This window comes from Pseudomassariella vexata (assembly GCF_002105095.1).
Source record: "Pseudomassariella vexata strain CBS 129021 chromosome Unknown BCR38scaffold_1, whole genome shotgun sequence".
NCBI lineage: Eukaryota > Fungi > Ascomycota > Sordariomycetes > Amphisphaeriales > Pseudomassariaceae > Pseudomassariella > Pseudomassariella vexata.
In genome coordinates, this window is record NW_024467956.1 from 1,828,684 (window position 1) to 1,849,939 (window position 21,256).

Consider the following 21,256-nt stretch of genomic DNA (forward strand, 5'->3'; position numbering starts at 1 on the left):
ACCTTATTTTCTACGGCCTTACTCGGGAGGGGAACATACAGTCTTTCGCAGTTGATATTTCGAGTCCCCTTAGCTGGACGTTTTGTGAGACAGTGGTTTCGGGTTGATTTTGTCGGTGAGTCCATATTTTGGGTGCGATATGCAAGTGGTTTGGTCAATGAAGTAATGAACACGGAGTGTTTTTGAGTTACAATGGTTCATACTAGTTCAAAATTTCTCTCTAGCCGAAATGGAAACATTGAGAGTGATGATTTGGAAGTGTTCATGGCCCACCACACTAGGATAATATGTGACAGTATATTAGGTGAAGGGGACTCCTAAGTACCATCAACGAGCTTCAGGTTCCAGAATCATCACAGGACTGCTTCAACTCTACTCTTTGGCCATAATCAATCAGTAATGGTCCCAAGCTTATGACGATGTGGTAACGCCGTACGGTCATTGGCGTATGGTCCAGATCATAAGAAAATGCAACATCCACCGTCACCAACGGCCGAGATGCGGAGCCAATGGTGTGTAAGCCGCCTTGGATATCTAAAGCAACCACAAGGGGCACACGTTAACCAATGCGACCTCTCAAACGTAAATGGCAACACCCATTTTCGTTTCTGATTTATCCATTCCACGAAGCATTGCCTGAAGTATACCCTACTGGCTTAGCGGCTCTGTTTGAAGCGATGGAGTTAAGGTTGGGAAAGAGACGAAAAGGGGGTCGGGAAAAGGACACTGCTTGCGTGCTGAGATGCACGAGTACTTCATCGCCGCTATTGTCCTTGAAGTTCTCCGCAAAGAGCAACGATGAAAAGCGGATGATGGTATTTCATTAGATTTAATTTGTCTTACGACCTTCTCCCCTCAATCGGTGCAATGCTGCCAGGACACCATAAGCAGCAACACTGATAATCCCTAAAACCAGCCAGTCAACTTTCCATGACCCTGCTCGCAAATGTCTCGACATCATGCTAACCAAACGCACCTGCACTCTGCACCATCCTCAACACAACGACCCAACATAGTTTCTCACCAGCACCATACACAAGTTTGCGCCCGCCATTAATATGAATATGACCATGTACACCGGCCGCGTCTCGCTCTGGCCCGCCATGTCTCCCATAAACGCTAGCGCTCTCCCGGCCACGAGCAGATACGAAGTGACGGTGAGATTCATCAGCGCCAGGAACACCAGAGCGGGAAGGTAAATGTAACTGCTTAGGGCCGAGAACATGCCCGCGAAAGAGACAGCGAAGCTGATCCAGCGCTTTTCCTAGGGGGTTAAGATGGAGAAGGAGGCATTGTTGTTGTCTTCAGGAAATTGGGGTTCGGATAGTGATTTTTGAACGTTGAGGTCGGAATGTAGCGAGACTGGAATAGGTAGGGAGTCGACCGGTGCTGGTAGGAATGAGGGCTTGATTTCCCTGGTGTCTGCTTCTGGCTCTGGCAGGCCCGCAGGTTCCATCTCGACGAAGACGTGAAGCTGACCTGGTACTTTCCTCGAAGCTAAGCTAAGAGGCAAATCACCTATACGACTAGCTAAACGAGTTTTCTGGATTTTTCTATTTCGTTAATCTTGTAAGACTGCAGTCCGACTGAGTCAGGTGCTGCGTTGCCGTTTTGGGAAGTATACTTACCTAACCAACGAGCACATGTATTCCGTATAGGGCTTTACATATGCCGGGCTGTGTTACAATCACTATAACCATCGAATTCCTCGGATCACATGCAGAATCACTCCCAATACCGTATAGAGTTACATCAAGGCTTAGCTCGCGTGTCCATAACACAAAGCATCACGGAGGACTAACAAACGTGATGACAGATCACAGCGAAACATAGATTCGTATACAGCTATCTCGAGAAAATAATACGACCACCGCAAGTCACATACTTTAGCCTCCGCTCCCTTATAGCCTCATTGACGCGTACACATCGCCACTGCCGCCGCCCGAGCTGAAGTGTCCACTCCTCAACCTAACCCAAGATACGGTCGCATCGATACGCCACGATCTTGTCGTCAAAACCATCATCGCCAATCGGGAGGGCGTCCACCTCGCAATGGTCCCAGTCACCCTCAACATCGCCAGCGGTGCAGTTAGTAATGGGATACCCATTGTCGGCCGAACAGTCGGCGTTTCTGCACGGAGCGCACCAGTCAGTTTTAGCCAGAATGTATGTACGCATGAATGATGCATATATGCGTTCTCAAGGTCTTCATACTAGAAAGTCAAAACGTACCTGTACAGCGTGCAAAGCCACCCCACGTTACTAGTAGCGGCCGTGATCCCCGTCGTCCAGCCTGAGGGCAAGGTCGTGGTATCAAAGGGACCTGGTTCACAGCGGAAATCGCAAATCAGTATAAGTCATCCCTACATTCAGAGCGGTCACGGCCAAACACAACTACAGAGGTTTGGAACGTACTGCAGCCTCTGCCGTAGCTGCCAGGGACAAAATCGGCATCCGTCGGCGAGAAGGACGGGTTGATCGTATCACCCGGAACAAGGGGATTCTCGTAGAGCGTCAAGTTGGCCTCGTTGGAGCGCGCAACAAGCGCACCGGCGGGGAAGGAGGGAGCTGCTCCGGTAGGGGCGATGGCTGCTGCCAGAGACAGCACGGCAACCTGGAACTTCATTTTGGAAGCAAGAGGGTAGGACTTGATGGACAAGGAAGGAGTACTGTGTTGAGATGTGGATGGGTTGTTAGATTTCGTTTAGGCTACAGGACAGGTCGGGTTCTTTTCTTTATATAGTATTCCTCTTGACTGAAGGCCCACGTGTAGAGGCTCCGACGGTCGAGTGCACGAGAGCACGAGAAACAGTCGTTCACGTGGGTTGCGATGTAGCACAACCCACGAGATAATTCTCGCGTCGCAGGAAACCGACGATCTGGTAATTGAGGACCAGAAGGTGGAAATTAGCTCGGACACATCTCAGCCATCGCTACCCAAAACACTATCAGCAACCGCGCTGTAAGCTGAACTGTTGGCAGTACGAATAGATGAAGGCTGGATATGTCTCGTTTCAAGTCACAGTATGATGATGGAATATTCGATCACGAGGTTCCCACCGAGACACGCCAATAGAGGAGCTGAATTGGTTTCGAATCACAACTGTATAAGTCCCCTTCATCATGACAGAAATTGAGACGAGTCCTTCCAGCCGCTCCGTGGCAAAGAATAATCGGTAGCATTACAGACGCCTGTCCTGTGAGACGGTAGCACCGCTAGCAGTAGAGTAGCATTTGGTGCCCGTATCAATACACGTTGTACCATGTTTCTTGCTGTCACCAATTGTCTGGGCCAAACGAGAAACGAGAACACTACGTATTGCGTACGACTAATATGAGTTACAGTAGATGGATATGCAGTAAGTTTGAGGTTGTCATGGTAAAAAGATGGCTGAAGCAAAGAGTAGGCTGTCGTCTGTGTTGCTGACAAGTTTTCAGCTATGTCGATCCAGTCTTTGTCTCAATCCTCGTAGACACTTCGTCGGGCAAAAGGAAGTACGGAGTGAGAAACGAATGAAGTCATGGCGTCATCACCATTCGATACCCAACATCTGAAAGCAATCCCCACCATTGGCTAGATCTCCTCACCGACGCGAACACCCGTACCCGAGACCCAGCCTTCGCGTTCGTAGTACCTGAACACCAACTCGTAGTCGTCAAAGTCGTGAACAATGCGGTCGATGCGACGATACCCGGCAAGGCTGTCGAAGCGTTTGCGAGCAGCACCAGTCGCCACATCATTGGCTGCTTTGGCCTCGAACAAAGTGACACTGAAGTGGCCGGGTTTGAAAATGCCGACCACATGCTCAATAACCTCCGACGTCTCACGTCCGTTCTGACCACCTGGGACATTGGTTTCAAAGGACGCATATGAGCAATGAGGCTCAGGGGTAACATGCACCGTGAAGTAATGGCCGGCCTTGGTGACAGTGTCATTTTCTTGCTTCTGCGGGGCCGGGATGATGCCATTGGCAGAGAAGCCGCAGGGACTGAACATGTAGGCGTCGATCTTGGCATCCGGATACTTCGAAGTCGGGTATACGTCCGAAAGACCACAATTGTCCGACACCACGGTGCCCAGCGCGTGGCCTTCTGTTGTGAGACTCGCTGGGTCTAGCTGCTCAGACACCGGGGTGTAGGAGCCATGGTTGTCAGAGTCGCTGCCAAGGCTGGATACGTCGAATGTCTCATCGACGACGCTTTCAGCCGTGCTCGCGGTCCGGATAGTGGCAGTACTTCCGGCCAAATCACCGAGACTGTGTACGGAATTGTCCCGTGCTTCCTGGGCCTGCGAAGAGAGCCTGGCGCTCGCGACCGCACTCACGTGTTCCAGGTAGAACTTCTTCGCGTTCTCGGGGTCGAGATCTGTCATGAGAATTTCAAGAGTCTCGTCGCTACTCTCGGGCACACCATTGAAGGCTGAGGCTAGCCCCGTGGGGATCCTGAAGTGACGAGATGGCTTCATGGGAGTCCTCTCCTCATCAGGGGTCCGAGGTGGAGTCAAGGTGGTTTCTGGCGAAGTGATATAGAGATACCAGTGGTCTCCGTTCATCTTTCCCACCATGTACGCACTACCCCCTTCAAAGGTCTCATCCAAAAACTTGACTTCGTGCAGCCAGCTCCGATGAGGAGTTGGCTGTTTCTCTGGATAAAGGAAGTTCTTTCGGCTGTAGAACACTCGGTAAGGGGTTGCAGCGGCGCGCTCATCGTCCACAGACGGCGTGTTGTGGACGGGAAACCCAGCCTCGACAGCGGCAATACGCAAAAGGCTGCGAAGACCCCACAAAAGCGTGGTAGTGCCGCACGTCTTCAAGATCAACTTATGAGGGAAGACGAACATGCTGGATTCAGACAGCAGATAAGCATCTACACGCTCGGATTTGAGGACCGAGAGCACCTTGCAATGGACCTCATCCAGCATCGGCACCCAAATATCGGCAGCTACTGACTTCAACCCATCGGGCTTGACACCACTGGGCAGAGATTCAGCACTGGGGGCGAACCACACCTCAAGGAGCTTCTCGGGGCCTGTACAATTTGTGAGTAACCAAATAGCCATTCAGCGAAGATAGGGGACTCACCCTCGAAGGCGCTACTAGAGTCTAATTCCGCGGCGACATCATGATTGATCGTCAATTGAGGTGTGTCCTCAGACGACGAGAATGGAATGTCGGTAGGGACCACAAACTCGACCATCTCCGTACAGAGCTCGCGAAAGGCTCAAGGATAAAAGTACGGGTATCGTAATTAGGCTGACTCACGTCAGGATCCTTTGCTGCAGATGCCGCCTGGAGCTACTGCGGAGCACTGACTGCCGCCCAAACGAACCTTGCGGTGCTCGTTTGAGAGAGTAGGCCCACAGATCGATGGGTGATTGTAATGCTGGCGAAGCCAGCTGCAATGTGCAGGTATATAGGCTCAACGTCTCACGGAGGGGACGTTAAGGGGGGCGGCCGCGCGGGGGAGAAGGAAGACCTTTGACGAAGGAATTGTGACTTCTCGTTTAGGACCTCGTTCTGGCAAGAAACCGATACCTGTGGTGGAGTATCGGACCTAACAGACGAGGATATCTGCGGGTACGGTCGGTGGAGGTTGGAAAACTTGACCCGGCAGCGTCTAGAGCTGACGTGAAATTATCGTAGGGTTGCTATCGGGGCCTTCATTATTGGTTAGTAGGGAACCATGAAGACACTTTTTCGGTTTCAGTGGGTGACCTACTTTGCTGGTTTAGAGAGGAAGCGTAGCAAGTCTGCTGGGTTCATGGAATGACAAAGAAAGCTGGAGCTTGTGTTTGCAATACCAGTATCGTTATTGCTGCCGTTACGTGCTCATGTCCAACATAGGGTTGTCCTCAGCTTAGACAAGTAATCGCATAGACGTTGCGAGAGTGGGTGCGACGAGTCGAGTTGAGCGTGGATTGCTGTGGATAATGCAAGGCGATTTGAGAGATTGTGGCTATGAGAGCCTAATGATCCACGAGCGGGTGTCGATATTAACGACGCGGGACCTGGCTTCTTGGTGGTAACACAGGGGCAAAGATTGAGCTGTCGAAAATTTATTTCAATCTGGGTCCGTGAGAGATTTCCAGAGTAGCTAGCAAGTTTGCGCTTGCGCGTGTGAGGTCGACCTTTGGAAGTGGGGGGGGGGCTTTTTTTTTTATCTGTAAAAACTTGTGTAGGACGTTGGAGGGGCAAGCTGGGCAGTGCTGGGGGGTGCTGGGGCAATCGAGATTCATCTAAAAGTCAGAAAATGACCACTGGATCAACTCAAAATCGCATCTAGGACAACATGGGGCATTTCCTATGTGTTTATCCCATAAAAAACAATTTCTACCAACAATGCCATTCGCTATCTCCACTACTGCGATCTTTGGCTTACTAACAATCGGCTTCGTCGCTGCCTTAAGAATGTCCAACTTTTTATTTTTATTTATTTGGGCCACTTATGCGCTCGAAGGCAGCCCACGACTGGCCAATGTGGCTTCCCGATATTGCACCATGTGGTTTCCGCGTGTAGCATTCGACGCGTGCTGTAACACCTCTCGTGTGTTACATGTGGCGCGGCAATCGAAAACCGTAGTTATAATCTCGTCGTTGCGTCCCGTAGTCGTCATGAACTGAGCAAGACCAGTCGCCCGTGGCCTGCTCTGGCATCTGCTACTCAACCTACAGGTATCCGACGGCCTACATCTGTTTTACGTAGCGAACGCAGTCGTTCTACTTAGCCGGATAGGGTGCCCATTTTCTCAACCGATCGCAGCAACAATGTCTTGTGTAATCGTCCGGAAGACGGGCTCAAGCGAGCAATTCCGATATTTGTATGCAAGCAAAGAAGCATCCTTGGTCACTTGTCCGTTGGGTTCTGCCGTGGTGTTGTCCACACTGCCTGACAAATCCTGGCCGTTGATAATGGTGCCTTGAGGGTAGACCGGCCGGTTTCCCGTTTCAATCAACATGACGAACTGGGGATCGATAGGTACGGCGCCCAGAAAGCGTACATTGAATTCTTGCGCCATAACCTGACCTCCTCCTTTACTGAAGATGTTGGTGCATTCGGCGCAGTTCGGACAGACAAACCCAGCCATGTTTTCAATCACACCGATCACAGGGATGCCCGTTTTGGTGCAGAAGTTGAGTTCCTTCTTGACATCTGCTGTTGCGACTGCCTGGGGTGTTGTAACCACCACGGCACCCGCTACTTGCCCCGGCCAGGCGTCCTTAAGTAGGGTTTCCGCCAGTGATATATGTTCATCGGACGTTCCAGGAGGAGTGTCGATCAAGAGGTAATCCATCTCTCCCCATAGCACATCTGAGAGGAACTGTCGGACCATCGCTGTCTTCTTGGGGCCTCGCCAGACGACGGCATCGCCTCGAGCATGTAAGAGGAAACCGAGACTCATGCATCGTAGTTCTCCAACTCCGGCTTCAGGGTTCGCGCTGTGTACTGTCACTGGCAACCAACCTCCTGGTGCTTGGGTGACTTTTGCGTCTTCGATATTGAACATGCGCGGCATGGAAGGGCCCGTAAGATCGACATCCAGCACTCCGACCGAGTGTCCGGCAAGCGACAGTGAGAGCGCAAACTGGGTCGTGACCGAAGATTTTCCCACGCCACCCTTACCTGACAGTACCTAAGCGATCATGTTAGCAATTGCCAGACGTAGCTGGGAGACGTAGCTGGGGAAAGATACCAGGACGATGTGTTTGATTTTTGAAAGCGACATAGCTAATACGTAAGGTTGCTTTCTTCGGAGTACCAAGCCAGAAACCAGTTTGCGACCAGGGTGGTTGTAGATGTGGCATCTTTGCGCTCAGAAGGCTAGAATGACTTTTTCTTGTCCTCGAAGACGCACCATCGGCCTGTATCGGCGTCGCATTTATCAGCAGCGCGGGAACTTTGAAATCGGTCGCCCTCGGTCCACGGAGAACTGCGACCAATCGTGAATTATGTAAGAGGCCGAGCCACTAGAGCCACTTGTATTTAGAGCATGTCAAAGTCAAATCAGCACTGACTTTCGATGTCCAGCCGGAGGGTCGATGTTGGTCGGTGGTTCCGTCGCAGCTTTGGAGCTAGGGGGCCCTACCTTTGTCCAATGACGCCAAGATGAACTGCTCTGATTCGCGGGAGCATTTGCGGCAAAGACATTCCGATTGACCCTGGAAATCTCCAGCCTGGGGCCCCTTAACGCCTTATGTCCCAGCTGGTAAAGAGGCCCATCATAGGTGTTTCGAGGCACCACAGTTGCAACATTGACATCTTGGCGGCCATCTGAGAACAGAACAATTGCAGTGGACGGAAAGGCCATCGACGATGCTCGCTTTGAATTCTGTTCTTGTTTGAAATAATAGCTTCAGCACTTTAGCTCTCAGCGCGACGACTGTCTCGTACCACGATGCGCATTGCTTCTTACCACAATGGACGATCCATGGGGCTCGCCTTGGGCGTCCTCCGACGCGGCAACGACGCAGAATGAGCATCCTACACCGTCGCCTCCCAAGAATTTACTGAGCCCTCCACCCAAAGCCTTCTTTGGAGGACTCTCGAACCTGACGAACCACTCCCTATGGACCGGCGACGATGGCTTAAGAGTGTGGACGGGCGCGGAACAGGCGGAACAGACAGCAACATCCCCAGGATGGGGTGCATGGGGAGATTTCGGCTCGCACTCTCCCCAATTGAATCTCAGGGCCGACTCGCCAGGGAAAGCGAGCCCGATTGCATGGCCCGGCAGCGCTGCAACCTCTCCTGGCCTGAGGCCTGCCGAGCGATCGCGCGCGTCCTCTATATTTCGCAGCGTCTCGCCCGATCCGTGGGCTGCGGGCTCTCTTTGGAATGATAAAACGGACGAGCCGTCGCCAGTCTACCCAAAGAGCGGGAGTATACCAATTGACGAATATGAGTTTGGGGTAGTTGAGCCATCCGAGCCCCAAAACGCACTTGTTATCCACGTGGACGAGCCCGAGCTTGCCAAACAAAGCGAAGGGAGTGTCGCGGTTCCTTCAGGCGAAGGGCAAGGGAAGCAGGTGCCACGTGGAATAGCTTGGGATGAGCCCCCAGTGGCTTCGTCTGAACTACGTCAGGTCCATACAGAATCAGTCGCTGGGGTAGAGCACCGCGACAGTCCATCCCGACCGTCTTCTACGTTCTCCGCGAATAGCGAGCATGGACCCGACCGCCAAGACTCTCCTATCACATCGATCGACGAAGATCCCAAATTCCGGCCTCACGTCCGGAGGAAGGTGTCTACGAGGGTGTTGGAACTCGTGGACAAATTCGATGGAATGGCACGCGCTGCCTCGGAAGAACCGCCTGCGCAAAGTTCAACAACCATTGAGAGCCGTGGAAGATCCTCAAGCAGGGTCATAGCGGCTGAACCCCAGCATTCTACGGATTTTGGGGATCTCAAGGATGCTGACCCAGCATGTGAACGGCCACGTCAAATGTCTACTACCTCTACCTCATCCAATGGCTCAATGACTCCCAAGACTAGGCGTGAGGGTCTCGTGGACTTCGCGTCCAAGGCCGACACAAGCCTTATTAAAGCTCCTATCCCGACGGGGCCGTCTATACCCGTCCAGCAGCTTATTGACAAGTTTGGCCCCATCAAGTTCGAAATTGACTTGCAAGCCATCGATAAGCTATTCCCTGACTCCCCGCAGGTCCATGATGATGAGGGACCGGATCTCGGTGGGGTTTCAGACCGCATCATCTTTGACAGCTTTACCACAATTGAAGAACGGAAGGCCTGGTATCGCATTTCCCGGTATGGGTCCATGCGAAAACATAATTCTGGGGAGGAGGAGAATTATCACCGGGTGGCTTGGCGGACCTCCAACCTTCACGATGACACAATTCGTGTTGTTCGGCGGTGGATGGAAGAAGACTCCTTTTCCGGCAAAGCGATGTTGGGGAACAAACGTACCAGCACCTTCAACTGGGACTCCACAGCAGCCCCTGTCGAGTTGGACAAAATATTTGGACGCAAGCAGTCGTTCCATTCAAGGGCAGATTCAAATGCTTCGACGCACCCACCAAAACAACAACCAAGGTCTTCCGGCAGCATCGATGAGCGACATGAATCAGCGGGGCGCATCACTTCTCTTCCACCCCCCGCCGCTACCGTTGCAAGTTTTGGATGGAGTTCGACTGCCGTTAAACAACCTTCGGCTAAGCAATCCGCTGCTCGAGACATCCAGCAGCTTGCGAAACTACCCAAACCGCCACAGTATACCCCGTCGCTGGGCGACGCTGCATCAAAAATTGTCCCGAAACCACCGGATGCCCAACCTCCTATGTCAGTTACAGGGACTACAAGGCCCGAGGATGATGAGGATGATGACTGGGGAGAAATGGTCTCATCACCTATTAATGAAGCACCCGTCACGATCAGTCGTGCATTCACAGTGGAGAGTAAGTATTTGGATTCTCCAGAGCCAAGCTTGGACATTCATACACCACAGTCTGTTGAGCATGAATCACCTGCAACTGCCAGAGCTTCATTGAGCATTGACAGTATTATTGCCACACCGAACCCGACCGCGGCCTCCAAACCAGATAGTCAGCTCTCGCAGCAGACGCCCAGTATCGCACCTGCCCCTCAACTGGTGTCCACAAATCCAGATCCCTGGGCATCTGCGGACTTTTCTTTGTTCAAGGATATAGCGGCGACCTCAACACAATCTGCAACATCGACCGAACGACAAACATCCACGTTATCAACCGACCCTTCGCTACCTTCACAGAAACCCACAAGTCCAATGCCTGACAAGGCTCCACCCGCAACCAGAGTCTCTCTTAGCCCGGTGCAGCCATCCCAAGACGGGGAACAGGAACAACTTGTACGAGACATTATAGCCAGACTACCCGACCTGACATATATGCTACGATAAACCGTGCATAGTTTCATCCTATGTAATATTTCTTGTTTATCATATAATGTCGGCACGGCGGGTGCCTGGGATTAGGACCAATTTATATGGGAATGGAAATTGGATTTGAACACTGCAAAAAGCAAGCGAGCATTCCAGTTGGCGTTCGAGGGATTTGGGTTTGGTTTTCGGGGTTTCCTTTGCGTAGAAAAAATAGCCTTGAAAATGTGACCTCAGATGTAAAGATAGAAGCAAACGCACCGTCTGTGATCTTAACTTGTGGCAATTTTTGAATCATGCCCTGAGCTCCTTGCATTCCAGAAGGGGGAGGCTCTGCCAGGCTTCAGTCCATGTTGGCCTGTGCAATACAAGCACCAGCTCATTGAATTGAGATGGAGGTCAATTCACACATACTTCAAGTCACTTCGCAAAGTACTTGATTCTATCTTGACTCAAGCCCGTACCCGATGTCGATTTTTGCGAAGAATTGTACAGTTTTGTTGAAGCAGCAATGAAGAGTTGGTATCTTTCATCTTGGTGGTGATGCGTTGGAATGATCTTTGAAGGTCATTTGACGCCCACGACGCGACGCTGACACGACAACTGGGCACCAAGTGCGAGCGGTGGGCAAATAAGAATTAGGATACAGAGCTATGGGTACCCGGGAGGCACGACAACGACTCGGTGGTAGTTGCCTGAGAAATCGCAACATGGCCAACGATGCCTTATTCATGGCTACAATTTCCAACTTGGCTTATCATAGGGCCTGTCTCGAGAATAAAAGCGGCGAAGGCGCTGACTATCCATGGAAGAAGGTACATTGGCTCCGGAAAGCCCTGCTAGATTCTGCACAGAACTGGGGTCCAGATGCCATAACGGCACTACTGGCATCACAAACGATTCGTCACATCCTTTTGGGCCTGAGATATCCAAAACACTTTGCAAAGCCGTGGCTACCAAATCGATGCCGGAAAGCTTGCGGGCATTGCTACAGACGGAAATCAACTCGGGCAGTGAACACAACCTAGCATACACACCCTCTGATCTTTATAAACTGCGGCCGCCCCCGGGTTCCGGTGTGTTGGCTGGCAATAAACCAGAGATTAAGTCACCCGTGACAACGAGCAGAGCGCAGACGAAAAGCCCCTGAAAGACAAAGCATCTCAAAATCAAAGGAGAGCAAACCTGGGATCAGCATACCATCCAAGACGGTTGCGCCGACAGACTCGAAGCGTACGAATCCAGCTGAATATCCCTTAAGTCCAGAGCCATGGAGAGTCACCAGTGATATTTGGACGTCGCAGTTCCTTCACCGGAGGAGCTTATTGGCTCTGAGGCTATCGATTCTCCCAATGGTCCAGATAAATTAGCAGAAGGCTGGAACAGAGATCTGACCTCAAGCATATTGTGGAAACTAGGGGATGGTAAAAACTTCCCAAACAGAAAACGCAGAAGAAGTGAGATATAGGAGGCTGGATTCTCAGCCAGGGAGCTACCTAGGCCATCTGGCTCTATGAGCAGTGTCCCATTGCTAGATATCATGGAACAAGATTCCGCACCAGGCACACTAAATCACCAGCACGAGAATTCTTCTTCATCTTGTGAAAAGCATGCACTTACTCAGGATGATGCAGAGCCTGGTATTAACGAAGACTTCGCCGCAGATCAGATTATCTCTGATTTGATCCTGATTTGATCCTGGAGCCAAGCGGGTCTGAGCCGACCAAAGACATAGACGATACCCCAAGCCGTCGCCTCTACGCCATGTAGTTAATAAGTGAGTTGCAGCGGACTCGGACGTTTTGACGAAGGTTATGGCATGATATTTACTGACGGCTATGTGCAACACAGATATCATTGTCTTCCTTGGGTTTGGCCAATTCGCTCATGTAGGACACTATTCTCTAAGATCCTGAGTCTTGGATCTCAAAATACCGTAGCTGCTCATATATACACTTGTTACAACGTCGAGTTGGTTTACTGACTACTGTTTCAGAAGTAATACCAATTCGATTTATTCAACGATTGCCTCAGCTGTACCTTCTCAATGGCAGGTCACGTAGCTTGTCGTAAGCGACCTGTGGTCGTGTCCAGGCGACCACTGGACCCCAATGAGCCTCCAATGCCTGCGCCCTCACTTCCCGATCCTCACAAGAAAACCGACCGTCCGCCAGTGATGTTGATATCTCCATCCGAGACATTAGTAACGGAGAGGGAGCGATGAGTCTTTGCACGTACTAAGAATTTATCTCTAGCTGGCCTCTTCAAACCGAGTTTTAGTTGACCGACCAGCAACACGAAATACAAAACATTCCACACCCTGGTAGCAGTTATTCATCCTCCCAGGACTAGAATATATGTGGTATTGGATCGAGCCCGGCAAAGCGAGCCTTCGAATGCAGAACTGGAGGCCAGTATAGTCGCCTTGGCACCACTAGACGACGGCTACGTTGACACGGATGATAGCAGTTGCCGAATAGGTCCTTGAGGCCTATCTGGAGAGTCGTCATCCAATCTGGAGAGTCGTCATCCAGACAGTCCATGGATCTCAATGAGGCACCAAAATCGACTGGTCTGATGCGCAGTCGTGTCATCGATCACAATATTGGGCAACAGGACGTGGCGCAGCCAGAGCTCCTTCTTGAGATGGGAGAATGGGAAATAACACCAAGCCGCCTTCGTGATGATTCAAACTAGATTGTAGGCAGTAAGTTGTACTCTCTGGTACCAGACAGGATTGTGACGCCAACTAATGTCTCCTCAAACATTACCTTTCTCAACGTCCTACCTTAACCTCACAAGCAGTCAGTGTGCATCGGTATATCGGATATCTCCCATCGTTGGACTGCGGAGGCTAACAAAGTGTGGATATGCTCAGTAGCAACCGGCAATAAGAAAGTCAAGCTGGCACGAAGACACTACTTGCACCGCCCAGAACAGGGTCTACATCGACGCCATGATTACGATATGTATGGTCAATGAGGGTTAACGGACTCCAGCAAAGGGTCCGGACACATCTGTGGTGCCTGGAACCTGAATGGGGACGCTACTCTCCGGTCTGGAGCTTGACATTGCTTTGCCCCCACAAAGCATCTGAATAACGGATCTTGAGCTTGACTGGAAAATTCAAGAAGAATCAACGATACCGTTTTATCCCCGTTGACATCGAGTGGCGGGTAATGGGTTGAGTTGCACTAGTTATGCCAAGCCATCGAACAAATGATACACATTTAGCCAATGGCCATACTGGAATTCACATTTTGCCAAATTCATAGTTCAAACATGTCTCAACTTATGTTTCAACAATGGATGTTCATCGCACGGTTCGGCGGCATTTGGAGTGGGCATTCCAGGGCAGCATGTTGCGCTGCCAGGGTGCTCAGACATTGACCGTGACCCCATCGCCTGAGCTCAACGCATTTAAGTACCATTGAGGTCCAGATGAGGCTCTAAACCCCGGGCGCTAGCCCCTGGCCAGTCCGGGATTCGGGTGTTTCTCGTATTTAAGCTCACCACCTTGAGTTGGAATGCTTGGAGGTTCAAACTCCTACACTGCCCACACCTCCCACACGGAAAATGGTGACAATGCGACGTCCCAAGACGTGGTAATCGGCAAGTGCACCGGCCATGCGACAGTTACCTCTTGTCGAAATCTGTGGGGCCCAGGCGCGTCGCCATTGCCAACCACGGGGCAAAATGCTCACGATGGTCAAATGGCGAGAAGCATTCTCCCAACTCAAAAGAACAAAAGAAAATGGGCAAGACGCGAGAGAGGTCGGTCTCCCCAACCGGACTACCGCTCACCAGACGACGATGAGCGCTGCGTGTCATTCAACGAGATGGCGATGATCATAAGAGCTGTGTCTCATGTGGCTGCCCGAACGTGCTGAGCAGGTGTTGATCGTGTTGAATTCCTATCATCGTGGAGTTTGGTCTTGCCTAAGCCATCCATCTTTTTGTTTCTTGTCTCTCTATTATTTGTATTTTTTGAATCGGGTCCTTTTGACAAGCGCTTCGATTCTATACATATCTTTCTTGAATAGCTGGTCTACATTTCATCAGTGACGGCAAGCTACCAGTAAACACCAACTCGCATGCGAGCGCATCGCATTACCCCATGGCGAAAGAGAAGGACCAACTATCGCTTAACAGCAACTATGAGGCCCAACTTCTCTACAAGTCGCTCGAGGACTTGAAAAAACGGCAGGAAAGTCGGACGAGGCGCCCTTGGATCATGCTCCTCACGCTACTGGTCCTCTTGATCTCGGCAGGAGGTGGCATCACGCTCGCGGTGATTTTGCTGATCCATCCGGTCGAGGTGCAGGCTGCATGCATATCGCGTGACCTGATTCTATTCGCCTCGTGTATGGCCATTCTGTACATCGGCGTGCACATTAGGGGGGCGCTGAAGAACTACACGAGGGAACAGCCTGGGCCTCCGCAGATCTACGGCAATTACCTCCATGCGAGCGCGCTACTCATTGCTCGAATCGCCATCATGGTCTGGGTAGCGGCTTTGATAGCGACGGCGGTTATGATTGCAAAGGCAATGCCACTCGAGGGATTCGCGGGCCGGGTGCCATATCTTAACCTATTGGTTTGCTGTGGAGCGGTGTACGTATTTCATTCTCCTAGATTTGACTATTACATTGTTGTATTGTCGTGTGAATTTGCTGCTAATGATGGAATGTGTACCGCAGATTCTCTTTCATACTCATCTCCTGCAAAATCGAGCGGAACCCCAACCCCTTCGCCACGACGGGCTTCTCGCACAGCTCCCTGCTAACCTGCCGTGAGAGCACCTTCGCCAACGACGACCTGGAGGCAGACCTCAGCGTGTCCCGTCGCGCCTCGCTGCGGAGGAGCCGCTCCGGCGCTTCGGCCTCCAGCACCCTGGTAAGTCAGAAGCTGCGTGAAACCAGCAAGCAGAAGCCGAAGCCTATCACCGTCGTCCGGGAACCAGAGGACGATGATGATGCGAAGACGGAACTCATGGCTAGCTCACCAATTATGGATGCGCACGATTTGCCCCCTGTCCCTGCTGTCCCGACGTCGCCTCCGGAGCCGACGTATAAACCTCGAGGTCGGCGCAAGGAGTGGAACCACGTCACGCAGCAAGCCGGCGTGCTGGCCCTGACGGAGAATTCAATGGCGGGCGGCGCTTCGACTGTGGCTCCTTCTAGTTATGCCTCATCATCACGCTATTCGACGAACTCGGCTGTCTCATCTCAGACGTCAGTCCCCTCATCAGGTGGTCCAGTGCGAAAACACAGGAGAGCGACGCCGAGCTCTAGCATCTCGAGTTCCGCAAGAAGATCCAGACTGTCTACCGTGCGGTACGCGGAGAAGCCGGACGTCGCGGTCCAAATGCCGATCCGAATCGTTAGTAGTCCGGAGAAGAGCGCCAAGGGACCCATGTTACTGTCTGCTACGATGGTGGATAGTAATCCTAGGCCACCAGGCGCTGGGGTGTTGGCGCCTCCCAGGCCGGTGAAGCCGGTTGCATTGTTGAGGGAGGCGCAATCACCGCAGAGGTATGAGAGGGTGATGTGGCAGCCTCCAGTGGCATGGGGAACGAGGGAGCCATCCAGGCGGGGATCGGTGAGGGAGCTTGGGGCAGGGGCAGTAGGGCTGAGGAGGGAGTCGGGTGGTAGTGCGGTTCGCAGGGAGCCGACCCGGCCGGCGAAGACGAGGACCCCGACGAAACTCAAGAAGAGGCCCCCGCCGAGCCGATATCGAAATCGAGATCCGGCAGAGATGCAGCATTCGAATAATACTAGGATATAAGTGTGCTGGGTGCCTGTTCCTAGTTCGGTTTCGGTGGTGGGATGGTCAAGGCATTGTCATGTGGGACTGTCACTGCGAGCATGGAGTGGAATTGCATTTGTATTTTGCGTAATGTAATATAGGGCCATCACTTTGCTTATAGAGAGATACCACAAGGATAGCGTCAGCGTCAGCGTCAAGAGAAGGTTGGGCCGAGGGAGCATAGATGGGCGTCTAGATTATCATGGGAATTCAATGATGAGATTTGTTCCCCTCTCAACAAACATGATGCTACCAAAACCGAGAAAGTAAGCCTTGGATGAGACATTGCTTTTGTCGCACGATCCAATGTCGAAAATTACTCACTGCATATAGGTGGTTCATTGTAGGCTGATATCCTCTGACCTCTACTTTGTTGACTACGAGTGTCTTCATATGTTACCATGGGCACAGTCCAGAGCAAGGGCAGATACATACGAAACTCACTCTCATGCCTTACCTCTACAGCTTCTCCCCTTCCCTTCATAAAACTATCCATTCTTCACCATCTCAGTCGGCGCATTGGTCCCTTCTTGACAAGCACCAAGCTAACGAAATCGGGGCCCTGTCCAGAGGACCCTGGTAACCCATTCGCTAGCGGCCTAGACCAAGGGCTACGATTGGGTGAACGGTTAGCGATATTTGCATGTATAAGTCGTTATCTCCACATTATCCAAACCAAAGCTATGAGAACCAAGCTTCGTGATCATGTAGATGCCTTGAGATTATACGTTTGATTTGAGTTTCCGTTTGTAACCATACTGTAAATTTGGCAATCACATCGGTCTGGGCCCCTGACGTCAACTTCTCCGCACCAGGTGTGATGTCATGTCATCTGATCCGACACCAGCAACACGCTGGATGTGATAACCCCTCCCCACGAATTCTACCATCTCCGTCCAGATCTAACTCAAGTCAACTCACCAGTCATTCTGGCTGGATATCAAATCAACCATTGAGTCCATTGTCCCACCTAAGATACCCATGCACTACTTCGAGAGTACCCAACCCGGCCGCCCAGGCCGGCTCTACAACGCCTCTGGCATACCTCCCCTCGAATCCCCCGTCTCCCCGTCCACTATCTCTGACCATCACTCATGGCAGCGCGAACTCCTCGACGTGGGGATCTTCAGAGATACCCTCCTCCCCAGCCTCTCCCTGCACGGCTCTCTAGCCCTTGTAGCGTACGGCGTCGGCAGAGCCACCAACAGCGTTGAGGCCAAGGACTGGCTATGGCCCGTCGGCCCGGTCATCAACGGCTGGTGGAGTGCCATCGGCCGGAAAGTCTACCGGGGTCTGACCCTGAGCCAGGCTCTGGCGTTGATGTCAAGGCCTGAGAGGTTGCTGCTAACAGGCGTTACGCTCTGGGGCGGGAGACTGCTCTATAGAATTGCGAGCCGCAGCATTCAGCGCAGACGCGAAGGAAGGGGCGATGATGATCCGCGGTACGAGGTTGAGAAGAGCGAGGAGGGGTTCTGGAACAAGGCGCTTTTCACGCTTTTCTTGCCGGAGGCGCTGGTACAGACTATTGTTACGTTGCCAGTTACGGCACCGTTTCACCACCAGGGTGCGGTTCTGACGGGGTATCATCCGCTTCTGCAGGCGTGTGCTGTGGGCTTGTTCTCAGCTGGTTTTGCGCTGGAGGTTTTGGCGGATGTGCAGCTTGACCGATTCAAGAGGACGGAGAAGGATAAGACGGCTTTGTGCAAGCATGGTGTTTGGAGTTTGGTTCGACATCCAAAGTAAGTCAATCACCTGATTTGAAGCCAGTCTTCGAACTTGCGTTAACCTTGTGGACAGCTACCTGGGTGACATCTTGGTTCATCTGTCCTTCCCCCTACTCCTTTACGGATCGGATATGCTAGCTCCTATCGAGGTCCTCGGCGGTATCGCCAATTACTTGTTCTTGCGCTACATTGGCGGAGACAAGCAGACTGAGAAGCACCAGACGCGAAGATATTCCCAGTCGAGCGTCGAGAAGCATGCCGACTTCGAGAAGTTTAAGCAGAGCCACAACTCGGTCTGGCCGAAAGCTGATGTTCTGGAGAACAAGTGGTTCTGGATTGTCGCTGGAGTTGGAGTCGCTGTTGCTGGTATCGAGCAGGCTATTCACCAACTGGTTTAAGATTATCGGACGTTTTTGTTACGAGATACCAGGGCACGCACTGGGACGGATAATTGTGGTGCCGTTCAAACAGGGCATTGTTCATTTGTTATATTTTGGGTTTCTCTCTATTTGTATCATCCCAACTACGCCACACGTAGTTGCTAAATAGGAGTTGTACAGTTAACGTACGCACGGAGCATACGGATATACGCTTCACAACTCAAATTGAGGCATTTTCAACCCGACTCATCTATCTTGCCTACGATGGATCGTAGTGAGAAGGTATACAAGAATCATAATCTCGTATGAGATCACATCAGCACCGGTCCTTGAGGGGCACAGGTGATTGAAATGGGGAAGGATTTTGAAAAGGGAGAACCCCATATAAACCCCACTGCGGCAAGTGTAGCGCCAAATGATATACAATCACAGCAATAAGGAGTCCAAAGTGACCATTACGAAATGGCATAGCAAGAAACTATATACGATGGCGAAATCAGGTTCATATGCTCATATACACCGAATATGAAGACCTTCTGAAAATCAAGGAAGAAATCCTACGAAGAAGTTGTGCCAATGGAACGTATATACACTAAAGATCAATAACCTTCCCCTGGTATCCATACCATGCAGGGCCTAGTAGAATAGCTCTATGGCATCGAAGATCTAAATAGGAATTAGCACGAATGCATTGGCGGTACTTTGAAGAGAGTCAGGATAGTACTTACGACATTGGGGCTCAAGAACTCATCACCACTGCTTCCCGAAATGATATTGATAGTCACCGTGTTAGTACCACTCTTCAAGTTCCCACTCGGAATACTACAATCATAAACCTCTCCCAGGCCGCGGTACGCACCCCTGGTGACACCACGGCTATCAATCGCTGTCGGGGCCGCAGGCGCAGAGCACGTGTACCCGTTGACGATAGCCTGAGGCCGACCTCCGGCAAAAGCCAGGGTAGTGGCCATGCGCAGGGTGGCAGTAGAGCTGATGGCGCTCGACAGCGAGAAGGAGATGACCTGACCGTTGTTAACCGACTTGAAGATGGCCATGGGGAAGGACGAGGCGGCGGTCGAGGCGATGGTCCCGGGACTCCACGAGGACATGCGGGAGTCCGAGGGGTGCATGCGCAGCTGGTTGGCGGCGTTGAGGAAGCCCGTCGGCTGGCCGTCGTAGTCGCCCATCTTGAAGATGGTCGTGTGCGACGAGGTGAGGATCGTGTTGGTGGCGGCGATGTTGGCCGTGACCGTGGCGCCGGACTGGACGGTAACGGTGGACGTCGCAGCGAGGAACTCGTCTTGGTACAGCTTCATCGTGTAGGTACCGGCAACGAGGGCGGGTGAGGTGAAGGAGCCTGAGGACGAGGCGTAGACCCAGCTTTGGTAGTTGGCGTTGTACCAGTGCACCACGATGGGGAAGCTGGACGAAACGCCCGACGCCGTGCCCTTGACGTAGCCACGTCCCGAAGCGCCGACGTAGCCTGTCAGGCCGAGGTTGTCGAAGAAGGAAACGTCGAAGTCGCTCGCCTTGGGGACACCCGTGCGGGTGAACTGGAAGACATAGGGGCCATGGAAGCCCTGGCGGTAGGCCTCGGTTTGCGCGTGGTTCGAGTTCATGTAGTACGTCAACGACTGGTAGCTGCCGACCTCGTTGAGGTTGATGTCGCGGAAGAAGGGTCCACCCGAGCTCTTCTCCGTCGCCTGGTTGTTGGGGCGGATGAAGCAAGCGTGCACGGAAGCACCGCTATTAGTCGCACAGTACACGGCGTCGTCGATGAAGCGCTCGGACGAGTAGAACTAAGATGTTGTCAGCCGTGGTTCTTATGTATCATGTACGTGCACATCTGCTGCTGACCTTGCTGCGAGTCTCGCCGTCAACGAGGTAAACGTCGCTGCCTTCGATGGCAGTGCCTCCGGTGATGTCGGAAACATCGCCGTAGGGATAGGCATCGGTCAGGCCAGTGAGACGGTAGATGTAGCGCAACTCTCCGACCGTAGGCTCCGATGCGGTGTAGGTACCCATGTAGATGGCGTTGGAAGCATCCTCGAACACCATGTAGTGGGTGAGGTCGAACGCGTCATTGTTCGCGACGCACTTGATGATCACGTAGTTTCCTAGGAACCGCCCGTTAGCTAGTCCACAGCAGTCTTGAATTGAGATACTTACCACTGGTGGTGTAAGAGACAGTGGCAGATCCCAAGCCAGAAGCGATCTGGCTATAGGTGCCCGAGTACTGGTACTCAGTGCCCATGAACTTCATCGACGTAACGTCGCAGGTCGACCGACTGATAACCACGGTCATGCCATAGCTGCTTTCGGTGTTGATGGTGTACGACGCCGTGGCAGTCGTGACAGTGATGCCCAGAACCGACGAGGTCCAGGCGAAAAGGAAGGTGAAGAGAACGGCGAAAAACATCTTGAACCTTCAAAACGAATGTGAGCTCAAGTGTCCCGGTGCTGGACTCGAAGGAGT

At 52.1% G+C, this 21,256-nt stretch overlaps 10 protein-coding genes across 10 annotated transcripts; 5 read left to right on the plus strand and 5 right to left on the minus strand.

The window, feature by feature from the left end:
• Positions 1-975: 975 nt before the first annotated feature.
• On the minus strand, positions 976-1,416 carry BCR38DRAFT_416713 (uncharacterized protein). Its single transcript, XM_040859119.1, has one exon. The coding sequence runs from the start codon at positions 1,223-1,225 to the stop codon at positions 995-997; it is 231 nt and encodes a 76-aa protein (XP_040720993.1). The 5' UTR covers positions 1,226-1,416; the 3' UTR covers positions 976-994.
• A 552-nt stretch (positions 1,417-1,968) lies between these two features.
• Positions 1,969-2,626, minus strand: BCR38DRAFT_479898 (uncharacterized protein; the record flags this gene model as incomplete). The annotated part of the gene is made up of 3 exons (XM_040863215.1): positions 1,969-2,131; positions 2,233-2,323; positions 2,416-2,626. The coding sequence occupies 3 exons, from the start codon at positions 2,624-2,626 to the stop codon at positions 1,969-1,971; spliced, it is 465 nt and encodes a 154-aa protein (XP_040720994.1).
• Positions 2,627-3,574: 948 nt separating this feature from the next.
• BCR38DRAFT_453948 (S-adenosylmethionine decarboxylase) lies at positions 3,575-5,196 on the minus strand (the record flags this gene model as incomplete). Its single annotated transcript, XM_040861655.1, has 2 exons — positions 3,575-5,028; positions 5,082-5,196. 2 exons carry the CDS (start codon positions 5,194-5,196, stop codon positions 3,575-3,577), a joined length of 1,569 nt encoding a protein of 522 aa, XP_040720995.1.
• Positions 5,197-6,137: 941 nt separating this feature from the next.
• Positions 6,138-6,683, plus strand: BCR38DRAFT_9848 (uncharacterized protein). Its single transcript, XM_040865829.1, has one exon. The coding sequence runs from the start codon at positions 6,303-6,305 to the stop codon at positions 6,618-6,620; it is 318 nt and encodes a 105-aa protein (XP_040720996.1). The 5' UTR covers positions 6,138-6,302; the 3' UTR covers positions 6,621-6,683.
• Positions 6,683-8,143, minus strand: BCR38DRAFT_9860 (cytosolic Fe-S cluster assembly factor CFD1). Its single transcript, XM_040865831.1, has 2 exons — positions 7,691-8,143; positions 6,683-7,630 (listed from the first exon to the last, which is right to left on the minus strand). Exons 1-2 carry the CDS (start codon positions 7,721-7,723, stop codon positions 6,746-6,748), a joined length of 918 nt encoding a protein of 305 aa, XP_040720997.1. The 5' UTR covers positions 7,724-8,143; the 3' UTR covers positions 6,683-6,745.
• BCR38DRAFT_416718 (uncharacterized protein) lies at positions 8,029-11,332 on the plus strand. The gene has a single exon (XM_040859120.1). The coding sequence runs from the start codon at positions 8,415-8,417 to the stop codon at positions 10,887-10,889; it is 2,475 nt and encodes an 824-aa protein (XP_040720998.1). The 5' UTR covers positions 8,029-8,414; the 3' UTR covers positions 10,890-11,332.
• Positions 11,333-12,770: 1,438 nt separating this feature from the next.
• BCR38DRAFT_416721 (uncharacterized protein) lies at positions 12,771-13,153 on the plus strand. The gene is made up of 2 exons (XM_040859121.1): positions 12,771-12,804; positions 12,865-13,153. Exon 2 carries the CDS (start codon positions 12,916-12,918, stop codon positions 13,090-13,092), a length of 177 nt encoding a protein of 58 aa, XP_040720999.1. The 5' UTR covers positions 12,771-12,804; positions 12,865-12,915; the 3' UTR covers positions 13,093-13,153.
• Positions 13,154-14,872: 1,719 nt separating this feature from the next.
• BCR38DRAFT_9882 (uncharacterized protein) lies at positions 14,873-16,891 on the plus strand. The gene is made up of 2 exons (XM_040865832.1): positions 14,873-15,482; positions 15,569-16,891. The coding sequence occupies exons 1-2, from the start codon at positions 14,986-14,988 to the stop codon at positions 16,653-16,655; spliced, it is 1,584 nt and encodes a 527-aa protein (XP_040721000.1). The 5' UTR covers positions 14,873-14,985; the 3' UTR covers positions 16,656-16,891.
• Positions 16,892-17,657: 766 nt separating this feature from the next.
• Positions 17,658-18,798, plus strand: BCR38DRAFT_331367 (uncharacterized protein; the record flags this gene model as incomplete). Its single annotated transcript, XM_040855047.1, has 2 exons — positions 17,658-18,415; positions 18,474-18,798. The coding sequence occupies 2 exons, from the start codon at positions 17,658-17,660 to the stop codon at positions 18,796-18,798; spliced, it is 1,083 nt and encodes a 360-aa protein (XP_040721001.1).
• A 618-nt stretch (positions 18,799-19,416) lies between these two features.
• On the minus strand, positions 19,417-21,199 carry BCR38DRAFT_479904 (family 4 polysaccharide lyase; the record flags this gene model as incomplete). Its single annotated transcript, XM_040863216.1, has 4 exons — positions 19,417-19,446; positions 19,509-20,579; positions 20,638-20,897; positions 20,950-21,199. 4 exons carry the CDS (start codon positions 21,197-21,199, stop codon positions 19,417-19,419), a joined length of 1,611 nt encoding a protein of 536 aa, XP_040721002.1.
• Between the last annotated feature and the right edge of the window lie 57 nt (positions 21,200-21,256).